At 33.0% G+C, this 11733-nt stretch overlaps 2 protein-coding genes across 2 annotated transcripts; one reads left to right on the top strand and one right to left on the bottom strand.

Moving 5' to 3' along the window:
• Positions 1-5875: 5875 nt before the first annotated feature.
• Positions 5876-7972, bottom strand: LOC103841684 (OVARIAN TUMOR DOMAIN-containing deubiquitinating enzyme 4). The gene is made up of 6 exons (XM_009118234.3): positions 7725-7972; positions 7018-7431; positions 6802-6923; positions 6595-6635; positions 6392-6490; positions 5876-6309 (listed from the first exon to the last, which is right to left on the bottom strand). The coding sequence occupies exons 2-6, from the start codon at positions 7427-7429 to the stop codon at positions 6132-6134; spliced, it is 852 nt and encodes a 283-aa protein (XP_009116482.1). The 5' UTR covers positions 7430-7431; positions 7725-7972; the 3' UTR covers positions 5876-6131.
• Positions 7973-8380: 408 nt separating this feature from the next.
• LOC103842327 lies at positions 8381-9667 on the top strand. The gene has a single exon (XM_009118939.1). It carries the CDS (start codon positions 8381-8383, stop codon positions 9665-9667), a length of 1287 nt encoding a protein of 428 aa, XP_009117187.1.
• Positions 9668-11733: the final 2066 nt, after the last annotated feature.

Below are 11733 nucleotides of genomic sequence, written 5' to 3'. Positions count from 1 at the left end.
TTTCATATAGTTATATTTTCTATTCAACTTTTAACACTTCATTTTAACCACAATGCCGTCTACCAACAATACTTACATATCACACTGAACATTCTATCTCGAATCTCCTCAAACAATCTCCACAAACAATGACAACTTTGTATTATCACGATTTCAAGTATATTTATTTGAAATTTTATTCAAATTACAGAAATATCAAGTACATAACAAAATATAATAATATATCTATATAAATTGCAAAAAAGAGGGTGTAAAATTGTGAAAAGCATCTTTTTTAAAATCTATCTACACATGTTATTTTAATTACTCTTTAAAATAATGAAAAATTAATAAAAACATTAATATTATATTTAGTTTAACACTCTTGAAACATGCAACCAATAATGATGTTGTAAGGGAATAATTAACGGGGGGATTTAAATGAGTTTCTTAGTGGTGGTTCCATTATTTTTGCAAAAATTGGTTCTTAGAGATATGAAATAAGGACCGATCTTGGAAAGATTTTTTCACTGTTAGCGGATCCTACCGACACGTGGCAACCCGTAATTGGTTAACTTTTTAATTTTTTTTCAGACAAAAAAATAATTAAAAAAACAAAAATAATTTCCTAAGAAACCGGTTCACGGTTTCACGATGCACTCATCAGTTTACAAACAATTACATTTCAAGATATATACAATTTGATGTTAAGAAAATACAATTTACGATTATTATACCATGTACAATGGTAATTTTTTTTTCAACACCCTATTTAACACTTTAAACCTTCCACCTCCTTTTTTATTTTCCACCTATTAGTTCAATATTTATTCAGTTTTTACACCAATAATCATTTTATTTAACAAAACTCAATATTTTACTCAATCATTTTTAACTCATATTCTTATATATGTATTTTCAAAACAAAAAGATATTTTAAAGTTATATAAAATCAAAATGACTATAACTTATAAAAAGCACATACACATTTTGTGTCCAAATCAAATGAACCAAGTTTCTATTTATAAAACAAAAAAATAATAATTTTGGTATAATTTTTTTTCTTAAAAAAATAATTTAGCACAAAATAATTGATCTTAAATAGATGAGATGAAATAAAAAAATCTTAAAAATCCACCAACCAATAAAACAAATACACTTGTACCAATCATTTGTTTTAAAAAAAATTCACTTTCAGTTTTTTTGTTCTTTCGTGAAGATGAAAAAGTTAAATATTTTTTTTTGACGCTGATTGTATTAATAATTCAAAAGAACAAAACCTCCAAAATCAAACACACACCTCAAACTAGAGGATTGGGAGGAAGAATAAATTCGAAACTGAAAAGGAAAGCAAGAATAGAGATACCAATAGGTACTCCTGCATACACAGAGATGTTACAAAGGGAAAAGGAGCATATTCAAAGCCTCAAACCCCTGTTGCCTCTTTGTTGATTATGGATTGAAGCCAAAAAGGGCCGCCTCTAGCAACATAAGATTGATACCGGTGATCTCTAGTGACACTGGTCGCAATGAGCCCAGCCACCTGGTTTCTCTCTGGAACCACATGTTCTAAACTCCAGCTTTCAAAGTACTGGAGAGATAGCATAATAGACTCAATGATTGAGCGAAATGCAGGAAACCTGTTCGGTTGAAGCAGAACCTCCCTTGAGGCAGAGCAAGAAGTCTCCAGAATCACTCTTTTGATACGCAAATCTTTAAGGGCAAGAATGGTCCAACCGCAAAAACTTCACATCATTTTTTTCTTGGTTTTCAACACTTTCATTGTAGTTTACAAAAAAAAAAAAAAAAAAAAACACTTTCATTGCATGTATTAAACTGTTGAAAAATTATTAAACACCCTCATTGTACAAAGCTTAAGTTGAATCGCATCAAACTATGGTTGGATTTAAATTTTATCTAAATTCTGAATAATACTTTCTACTGTTTTATCTTATTTTTATACAGTATTTAGAATATGTTTCTTTTTAAAAAAATGTTGAACAAGTAGCACAAGATTTTTTTTTTTTTTTTTTGAGAAAGGGTATCACAAAATATTCATTGACATAATGAAGATTTGACCATATGTAAATTTATATGGAAAGTTTAAAATTTTTGACTTTGTGATTTTACCAAACATTTTTTTTTACCAAACAATTTTTTTATAGGATAATTTTGATACCACATTCCAACACACTAAGTCATTTCTATATAGGAAATTTGACTAATTCGATATTTATTTATATTTAAGAAACCACATGCTTCCTTTGTTTTCTACCCCCCAACACGAACTGTTTTTTTTTTAAATCATTCCAACCAAATGGCTTTATCAAAGGTTCAACTTGTCGTTCTCCTCATGGCATGTTTTCTCCTATTTACTTCTCAATCAAAAGGTAAATATTTTACTTCAGTTTTTTTTTCTCACTTTATTTTGTTATAGATTTTAACGTTATCACTTTTTTCACACAAGCTTCCAGTAAACACCTTTTTTATAAGACAGAAAATTACTCACACATATTTGTAGATTAAAATATAGTTGACTTTGATTTTTTTTCTTATGAATAGCATACACGATAAATGAGTGTAATTACAGAGGTAAGTGTAACACCGCCGCCGACTGTAAAGTTCCATGTGAAGATCCTGAGTTCCCACCAGGGACTATTGGTAAATGTGTGAAAGATCTTCTTGGTAGTACATCTCTTTGTTATTGTTTGGTTGATAAATAATGCAAATAATCTATAATAATATGTTTCTTATTATTTTCAGTTCTTGTTAATTATCACCAAAAAATTACTACTTCAAATGTCGTAAGCCATGAGAATGAACAATGTGGAACACTGACTTAACAAGCACATAGAAGAATCACAATATTCAACATTCACAAAAAGAAATCTGTTTCACATTTATTACAAAATTTATCATCTTGAGACTTGAAACTTGAAAGTGTAATTGAATATGTTAAATGGAGTATCCTACTATATAAAATGAACTAAATTCAAAGTTTTTGAGACTATCCACCTCAGCCAAAATATTCCCATCCAAAAAGAATTAGAAATAAAAGTCATTTAGAAAATAATTAACTAACATACAACTTTTGATATTTCTAGAAATTTCAAATTTGTAACTACTAATTTATTAATAGAATCATATATCTATTGAATTATGTTCTATTTTTAATCGTTAGAATTCAAGGGTAAATAAATTATTAATTTATAATATATATAGTTTATAACTTTATATTGTAGTTATAAATTAAGAGAAAATAACCGGGGAGGGTGAAGAAGCTCATGTAAAATTATATAATTAAAATGGTAAAATGGTGAGTATGATTACGTGAATCTAAACAAATTTGTTGTACAAATTATGGTGCTTTCTTCGTCCACTATAATGATTTAAAATAAAATACATATTCACATAAATAAGTCAATATTTGTTGTTTTTTTTGGTAAGATGTTAAGATTATCATTTTTTGAAAGGTTATACTGTTGTTTTTAAACAACTTATTACAGCAAGGAAACAAAAACAACCAACAACAACTCAAGGTAAAAAAAAGTCTTAAGGAAGTCTTATACAAGAAAGATAAAAAGAAGTAAAGAAGAGGAGAAAGAAGAACTTGCCGGGTAAGAGAGGAGACGGTTACGCATCATACGGTCGAGAGAGACAAGGATGACTGATGAAGGTGAAGAGACAGCTGTGAACACACGAGCATTACGCTCTTTCCACAACAGGTAGATGGCTGACTGAAAGTAGAGCTTGATGACTGGAGTAGCATGCGTATCTGCGTTGACGCGAGGTTGATTGATCCAGGCTGCAATAGAGTGTGGATCAGCCGGAGGAGAAATCCAAACTTCAGCAGCAAAAGGCTCCCATATCAAGCGAGAGAAATATCACTCAAAGAAGAGATGATAGTGAGTCTCTATTTTCAGATTACAAAGGACGCACGTTCCTGAGACATTTAACCTCCAACGCCTCAAGCGATCCTTGGTTGGCAGTCTTCTCCGCAAAGCCAGCCATGATATAAACGCATTATGTAGAATATGTTCCTTGAACCAAATAGTCTTGTGCCAATATTTGTTGTTGATAGTGTTTATATACTTTTCTGACATTAGTATCTATATTTTTTAGTAAACTGATCCAAAGAGATTAATTTGTGGAGCTAAACAAACAAGGATTATAGTGTTTACTTTGGAAAAAGTAATAGGTTGAATGATAGATGGCGTGCGTGCTTTTTCACATGGAAATCTGCACATATATTAAAATCGTAAGATTTGAATCATAAAGAAAATATAGTGTATATGACTGAAGTTGGTCCATTCTGAAACTAAAGATGGCTAAAATTCTTCTTTGTCAAAATGCATAGATGTGAATCTTATATGAATAGAGTTCTCCATTGCTTATAACAGTGTAATAAACTCCGTGTGTAAAGGAGAAAAAATGTTATATAAGTGAAAACAAAAGTTATGATTTTTTTTCTTGTGCCTATAGGCTCTTTGCAATTTGAAGAAGAAAGAACATATTGTGTGAAAATCTTTGGCTCGGTCAAATTTTATCCAGTTGTTTATAAAACTGTTGTTATCTGATTCATGTAATTTTTCAGTGTTGATTTAAAAGCCCAAAAAACTCATCTATACTGACTTTTCGATATTTTTTTCTGTGATTTGAATTTAAAAAGAGATAAAACTTTCGATAAGTTATGTAAACTCAGAACAAGTATTTAGCTTTAGAAAGCATTTACATGTTTCAAACTTATAATATATACATATATAATGTTTAAAATTATGCATATAAAACATGTGTAAAATGTGCCTGAATATGTTTCTCTTCTTTAATGTGTTAATCGTACTATATATAACATTATTTTAAAATTTCAAAAAGTTTATGTCACATACAAAAAATCATCAATAAAAAATATAATTCTCTATTTTTAACAAGAAAAATGAAAAATTATAAACATATAAATTTAAATTAAGAAAAAATAACATTGAAAAAACAAGAAGTTAATGTAAAAGAAAAAACTGACAAAAAATATTATATTCTAGTAATCTTAATAGAAAATATCAATCTCGCTTAACTGTTAACCAAATGTAAAAGAAATTGCGTAAAGAGAAAAAGACTAAGATAGCACTAAACCAAGTTTTTGTTCTCAAAGTAGCACTCAAGACTCAAAGTCACAAAAATAGGTTTTATTAAAGAGGTAAATATACATTTATACCCTTTGGGTTAATTAATCCACACCTTAGGGTTTAGAGTTAAGGGGTGGGGTTTTGGAATTAGGGTTTAAAATTTTATAAAAAATAAATACTAAAATAAAATATTTTTTTTTAAAACAGTTTAAAAAAGTATTTTTAAATTATAAAAATAAAATTTGAAAAAAAAAACATTTCGAAAAAAAAAATTCAAATTTTTTTTATAAAATTTCGAATCTGAAAACATATAATCTGAAACTTTAAAAAAATTAATTTTTTTTCATTTTTTTATTTTTATTTATTTATTTTTATTTATTTTTATTTATTTTTGTTTGTTTATTTAATTTTAAATCAAGGGTATTAAGGATATTTTACCCTTTAATGAATGTCATTTTTGTGACTTTCTCCTTCTAGTGCTATTTTTGAGACATAAACTTCAAAGGTGCTATTATTGCCCTTGCGTAAATTATATATAATTCTAATTCTCACACTCGGAGGTGGCCCTTGAGTTTATTTGATCTTCGTTTAATAGTATTGATAGCAATATTCTTTATTCAGTTTTTTAACCGTTTAATTACAACCACAACAGTGTTACCAACAACATTTATTTAGCACACTGACCATATTTTCAGGAGTGCCCACGAACACTGAGAACTTTATGTTATCACGATTTGACAATGTGTGGCACACAAGCTATGATTTGAACAAGCGCATTATTCGAAAATTTATTCAAATTTAAAAGTATAAAGTACAAAATTCTAAAAAACATGTCTATATAGATTGTGGTTGAGTCAGAAAAAGATAAAGATAAAATCATCAGTCATCACCACCTGACAAAAGTTACCAACACAAAGATGCATGTGAAGATCCCACTTGCTGTCTACAACAACTAACCTTTCTGGAGGTTATTTCCGCCAAATCATACACGTTCCGATTCAAAAACAAGAACTTTCCATGCTTTTGGCATCGCTATAGTTTGGACTTGTGAGTTGGAGCTTTACACTCGTGTATCAAGAGAGCATCGTAGTGACCAAAACCATGGTATAAGACCCGTATTGGATCTTCTTTACCGTATTCTTGACCATATTCTGCTATAGTTATCAATCCTCCAGCCTTTTCGTCCTTCATATACACTGTGATTGGCATCCTGTGATCATGAAAAGCAAGTTCATGTTTCTAACAAAAGACAACAATCACGCACATAAAAGAAAAGGAGGAGAGGAAGTTACTGGAGGACATGTGAAGCCATGAAGAGTTCAGGTTCACCTCCCCACACATGAGGCTTCTGAATTTGTTTGACGTATGTATCAAAATCTCCTTCTACAAACCTGATGAGAAACATCAAAATGAGTAGGTGCATAAAAAATATAACAGTAGTTTAAAACTGAGGTAAAAAAGACAAGATGTTATAATGCAATAAGGAAAGACTAACCATTCAGTTTCTTGTCTTCTATTGATAAATTCTTCAGCAACCTACCACATTCAAGATAACTCATGAATGTGATATCATGATAAATGAAACATAAGAGATTGTTGTTTTTGTTGAATCATAGAGAATGTACCAAACAAAATCATATGACTCCCAGTTCAACATTGTTTTTTTATGACAAATAAAAACACTTGAACCATATTTACTTACCCTTGCACGTAACTCATCAGCGAGTTCTCTTTGTGCCTTCTCGCTTGGAGCCATTTTACCAGAGCGTAAACAAAACCCATGAGCCACAGAACGAAACAAACATCTACCATCTCCAGGTATACCTACAAATCATTACAATTTTCCAGTTTAACAAATGTCAAAACAAAAGAAAAAATAAAGATAAAGTCACCAAATGTGATAGTATCATACACTTACCAATGACAGAGTAATCTTTGTACACTCTCTTCCCATTGTTGTGATCACAATCTTTACCCTTTGAACTAGCGTCTGCATGTGCTGGTTGAGGAGTTGAAGAACAACAAACAAGCAAGCTGACAATCACACCTGTATAAGCAAACCTTGAACACCAATACATGTTTCTCATGTTGGACATCTTCGCCTCAGGGTTCAAGAAAGAAGCTTCAAGCTTTCCTTTAGGACCACCAACGTTCGATCGACTAACCAATACCGACCAACTACAAGGTTGTCTATTAGATATCGATACCCCTGAGGAAAGACTGTAAGTTCGGAACTTGCATGATCCCTGAGAGAGGTGAGTGCCTAATTGCCTCTTGATGTAGATAACATTCCTAGAACATGTTGTGATCGGAGTATAACAACTCATCATACCTACACAGAGGACAAGACTTCATATAGCTCCAACGATTCCAAGAACAAAAAATAAATAAAAAAATCATTAATTTATACAACATTTACTTCAAGAATCGAAAAAAATCATTACTTTATATTGAAATCTACTTCAAGAACCGAGAAGCAGTAAATTATTCGATAAAAACAGAGGAAGGCAAAGATCTGAATAAACGGAGAAAGAATGATAACAGTAGCGTACGCGTGAAGAATCGAGAGAAGAACACGTGAGAAGAGTGAAACAGAGGGTTACAAGGTCGTTAAGCAAAGTATACCTGAAGAAGGGTGTTAATTGCAACTAACTCAGATTATTCCGACAAAGGTAAGAAACCAATGTTTGGTTACTGTAGTGTACTGGATTGAACAAGCTGAAAGTTTTGATTCTTCTATTGCAAGGTCTTAAATCTTTAACTGGTGATGCGATGAAACAAACTTGTAGAACACAAGTCGAGAGAGACGCGATAAGCATCATCGTCTGTTGCAGGGACCGAACAATCGCTTTACTCGATCTCATCACTAGCTCTTTTGGGCCGCGTATTGGGCCTTCTATTGGGCTGTGGCTCTATAGTTGATGGCTTATCTTTCACCTGGATTCAAATAGTTTGGGAAATACGGTATTAAAATAACAATTTAAGTTTCCATTTGTACTATATCAAACGAAAATAATAAAATAATTACGGAAATTTGAATATATAGAGGAAAATATTATTTTTGTTCAATTAGTTCTCGTCAAAATAGAGAGAAAAATTGTTTATATTTTAAATAAATCTGAAGAAATGAGAAGAATAGAATAAGATCTTGTCCGTGGGCCATCCTCTGCGTGGAGCTCTTTGGGAGAGATCTTTTAAAACAAGGCTTGAAAAAGGAAATTGGAAACGGAAGAGACACAAGAGTCTGGTTGGACAAGTGGATTGATGATCCTGTGGAAGGAATGAGAGCTCCATGGATTAAAAACTATAGCTTCGATGTCAACTTGGTGGTATCATCGCTCATTGATCCAATCTCCCAACGGTGGAATTTACCAGCTCTTCACGAGATCTTCGTACCTGGTGATATTGAATTAATCATCAAAAGACAGCCTGTGGGGGGGAAGGAGGACTTTCATTCTTGGAAATTCAACAGGTCTGGTAGTTTGACGGTAAAATCGGCTTACTGGTTGGCATGTGATGTGAAGACGAGACAGAAGCAGCCGCAGATATTGGCGCTCCCTTCCCTGAACCCACTAAAAGAGCAAGCGTGGAAGATTATGACAACACCAAAGATCAAAATTTTTGTGTGGAAAGCCTTGAATGAGGCACTTCCTGTAGCTGACTTGATAAACAAAAGAGGGATGAAAGTAGATGAGAGATGTCAACTCTGTGGCTTTGAAGGAGAGGACATAAATCACGTGCTTTTCAGTTGTCCTTTTGCTCGACAGGTCTGGGCGCTATCGAACATTCCATCACCCCCTCATGGCTTTCATCACCTTTCGATCTTCGAGAACGTGAATTTCCTATTCGGAGTCACAAAGCTTCAAAGGGGGGATATGGAGTTCAAGAGAGCATGGCCCTGGGTGTTATGGAATCTATGGAAGTGTAGAAACGGGCTGTTGTTTGAAGGAAAAAGATGGTCGCCGTCAGAGATTGTTTGCAAAGGATTTGGAGAGTCGGAGGAGTGGTATCTAGCTCAGATTGTGGAGAAGGAAATGGAGAGTAAACAAATTACTTACAGTGCAAGCAACAAGATAAGGTGGTCTCCTCCACCGGATCAATGGCTCACCTGTAATTTTGCTAGTGATTGGAACAAAACAACAAAATCTCTGGGAGCAGCTTGGGTCGTCAGAAATGATAGAGGGGTGGTTTTGTTCCACAACAGAAGAACCTTTGCAGAGATTAGTTCAAAAGAGGAGGCAAAATTGGTAACGTTCTTGTGGGCTGCGGAGAGTATGACCAGTCTAAAGCTTGATAAGCTGATCATGGCAGGAGAACTGGAGGAGTTGTTTGGCGCGGTCTTAAAACCTCACCTATGGCCTGCTTTTGGTTTCCAGAGACAGGAAATAATGGCTAGTATGGTGGGCATCAGACATTGGAAGGTGCAGGTGACAAGAAAAGAAGCTAATAGAGGAGCGGGTTTCATCGCAGAAAGTGTTAACAAATTCAACTTCGGCCAATCGTATGTTGCGACGGGTCATCCGGAGTGGTTGTTTGAATTCTTTGTGAATGAAAGTCGGTTCCTCTAACTTGGCTTTGTATGCGTTTGGCAATTGGGAGCAAGTTTGGAGTTAGTGTTTTTTTTTGTAATCACAGGGGTCTGTCCTGTGTGGGTAATGGTAGCCGTATGGTTGTGTGTGTAGTGGTGATGGATTTGGTTCTCTGTTTTATCAAATATATACATAATCTTTGACGAAAAAAAAAAAAGAATAAGATCTCTCTGCCAAATTTTTTTTAATTGATATAAAATTCAAAGAACAATAAATTCGTCTTCATTTTTTTATAAGGTCATGAGTTGAAGTCTTGGTGTTTCGAAAACAATTTGATACATTTTTGAAACAAAAGTGGAGTAAGTGTAAACGACTCCCATATTAATATCTTGTAATCCAACAAAAAGCTTGTCGTGTCAGAATTTTTTTCTTAAACCGGCAAGCATTGCAGGCAGTGTACTGCTAACAGCTTGCCCGTTTGTGGTACACACAAAGGACACTGGCGAGCAATGAATGAGCTGGGCCCATCTAGATCTCTCGTTTTCACGGCCCATTTAGCCCCAACACATAACTGGCCGTGCGACTTGTTTAGTGGGGCCCGTCACTACGCCCTCTGGCATTCGGGGTTCACAGGGGATTATCTGTATCTTCGATGATTTTTTATGTGGGCCCAAACTGATCATAAGTCATTTTTGGGGTCATTATCGTAAGGGCCCATATTGTTTGCTCCTTGCCTTCTGGGCCCACGTATGTTGCAAGAGCTGGTTAAACATTCGTATGAGTTACCGTTGCAACTAGATATGTTGAGTCCATTATAAACGATGGAAACAGTCTAGTAATGTCTCAATAAGAACCACCACAGTATTATCCACACTTGAAATCCTATGTCATTAGTCGGAAACATTTCAAATTCACGTTAAACGGTATGGTGATCCTTCCGGAAAAAAATCTTATAACACTAAGTGTGTTCTTACCAAAATCGACTGAATCAGCCAATATAGCATTAAAAAGAAACTATGAATGGACTTTGTGAATTTGGAAATTAGGTAAGATATTTGGGATACTCCTTTCAGTTTACACTCAATTAGGTTTGTCTTTCTAATTAGTGATTAGACAGAAGATACACCGTATATTTGCAAAATAAATGATCAAAGTAATGCTAAAAGCTGCATCTTACGTACAATTAATACATTTGAAAGTGGAGTTTCGATCTTTACTGAATGTACAGACTACAGTCATGTGAACAGCAGTTGAGTCCAACAAAACTATCATCTGGACAATGATTGGTATAAGTGTTTTATTTTGCATCACTCGTTACCCTGTAACGTATTTACTAATACATATCACGGTATTAGTATCGGACACTGTGCCAAAATTTATAATAGACATACTTGTATATATCATGGGTACCACGAACCTTACGTGTGTAAACATATACCACTAACAAGTTAGAGGTTGTATCTTCTTCGTCCATATTCAAGTGTGTATATACTCAATAAAATTTTATAGGTTTTACTATCCCTTACCAAATTATCGATCCATCATCCATGCCCACTTATAAACTAATGATATAGTATTTGTTACTTATAAACTAATGTTCCTAAATTTGCTAAGCATTTTTCTGTTCTCATTTGTCACAAATACTTATCAAAGATTAAAACATAGATTTTCATAAGATCTTGGAGTGAAGTAGTTAGATGCAAATCATTATAAAACATGTAAAATTGTTGGTTGCAAAGTCGTTTATGTAATATTTTTTATAAGAGTAATACCATATGATAAATCAAAGTTGTGAAATATTTGTGGTCTCGTTTATATCCACCATTTTAACTAGACTATGACCACCAAATGTTGTGATCTGTTAAAAGAGTATTATGCACACAAAAGTCATGCAAGCTTTTCAGTTGTATTATAAGATTAATTTTGATAAAAGGTTTTATGATACGATATTAGAAAAGAGAAATTAGCTTAAAATGAGTGTTGATATAATAAAAGCTGCTTATTATAGTCTAGCAAAAAAAAAACACTGCTTATTATATACATACGGGCTATCACATTTCGAGAAATATTCATTTTTGATAAATACTCTAAACTATCTGATCAAT

The sequence above is a fragment of the Brassica rapa genome, chromosome A09 (assembly GCF_000309985.2).
Source record: "Brassica rapa cultivar Chiifu-401-42 chromosome A09, CAAS_Brap_v3.01, whole genome shotgun sequence".
NCBI lineage: Eukaryota > Viridiplantae > Streptophyta > Magnoliopsida > Brassicales > Brassicaceae > Brassica > Brassica rapa.
The sequence above is the reverse complement of the archived record's forward strand: the minus strand, read 5'-3'. Positions and strand labels throughout refer to the sequence as shown.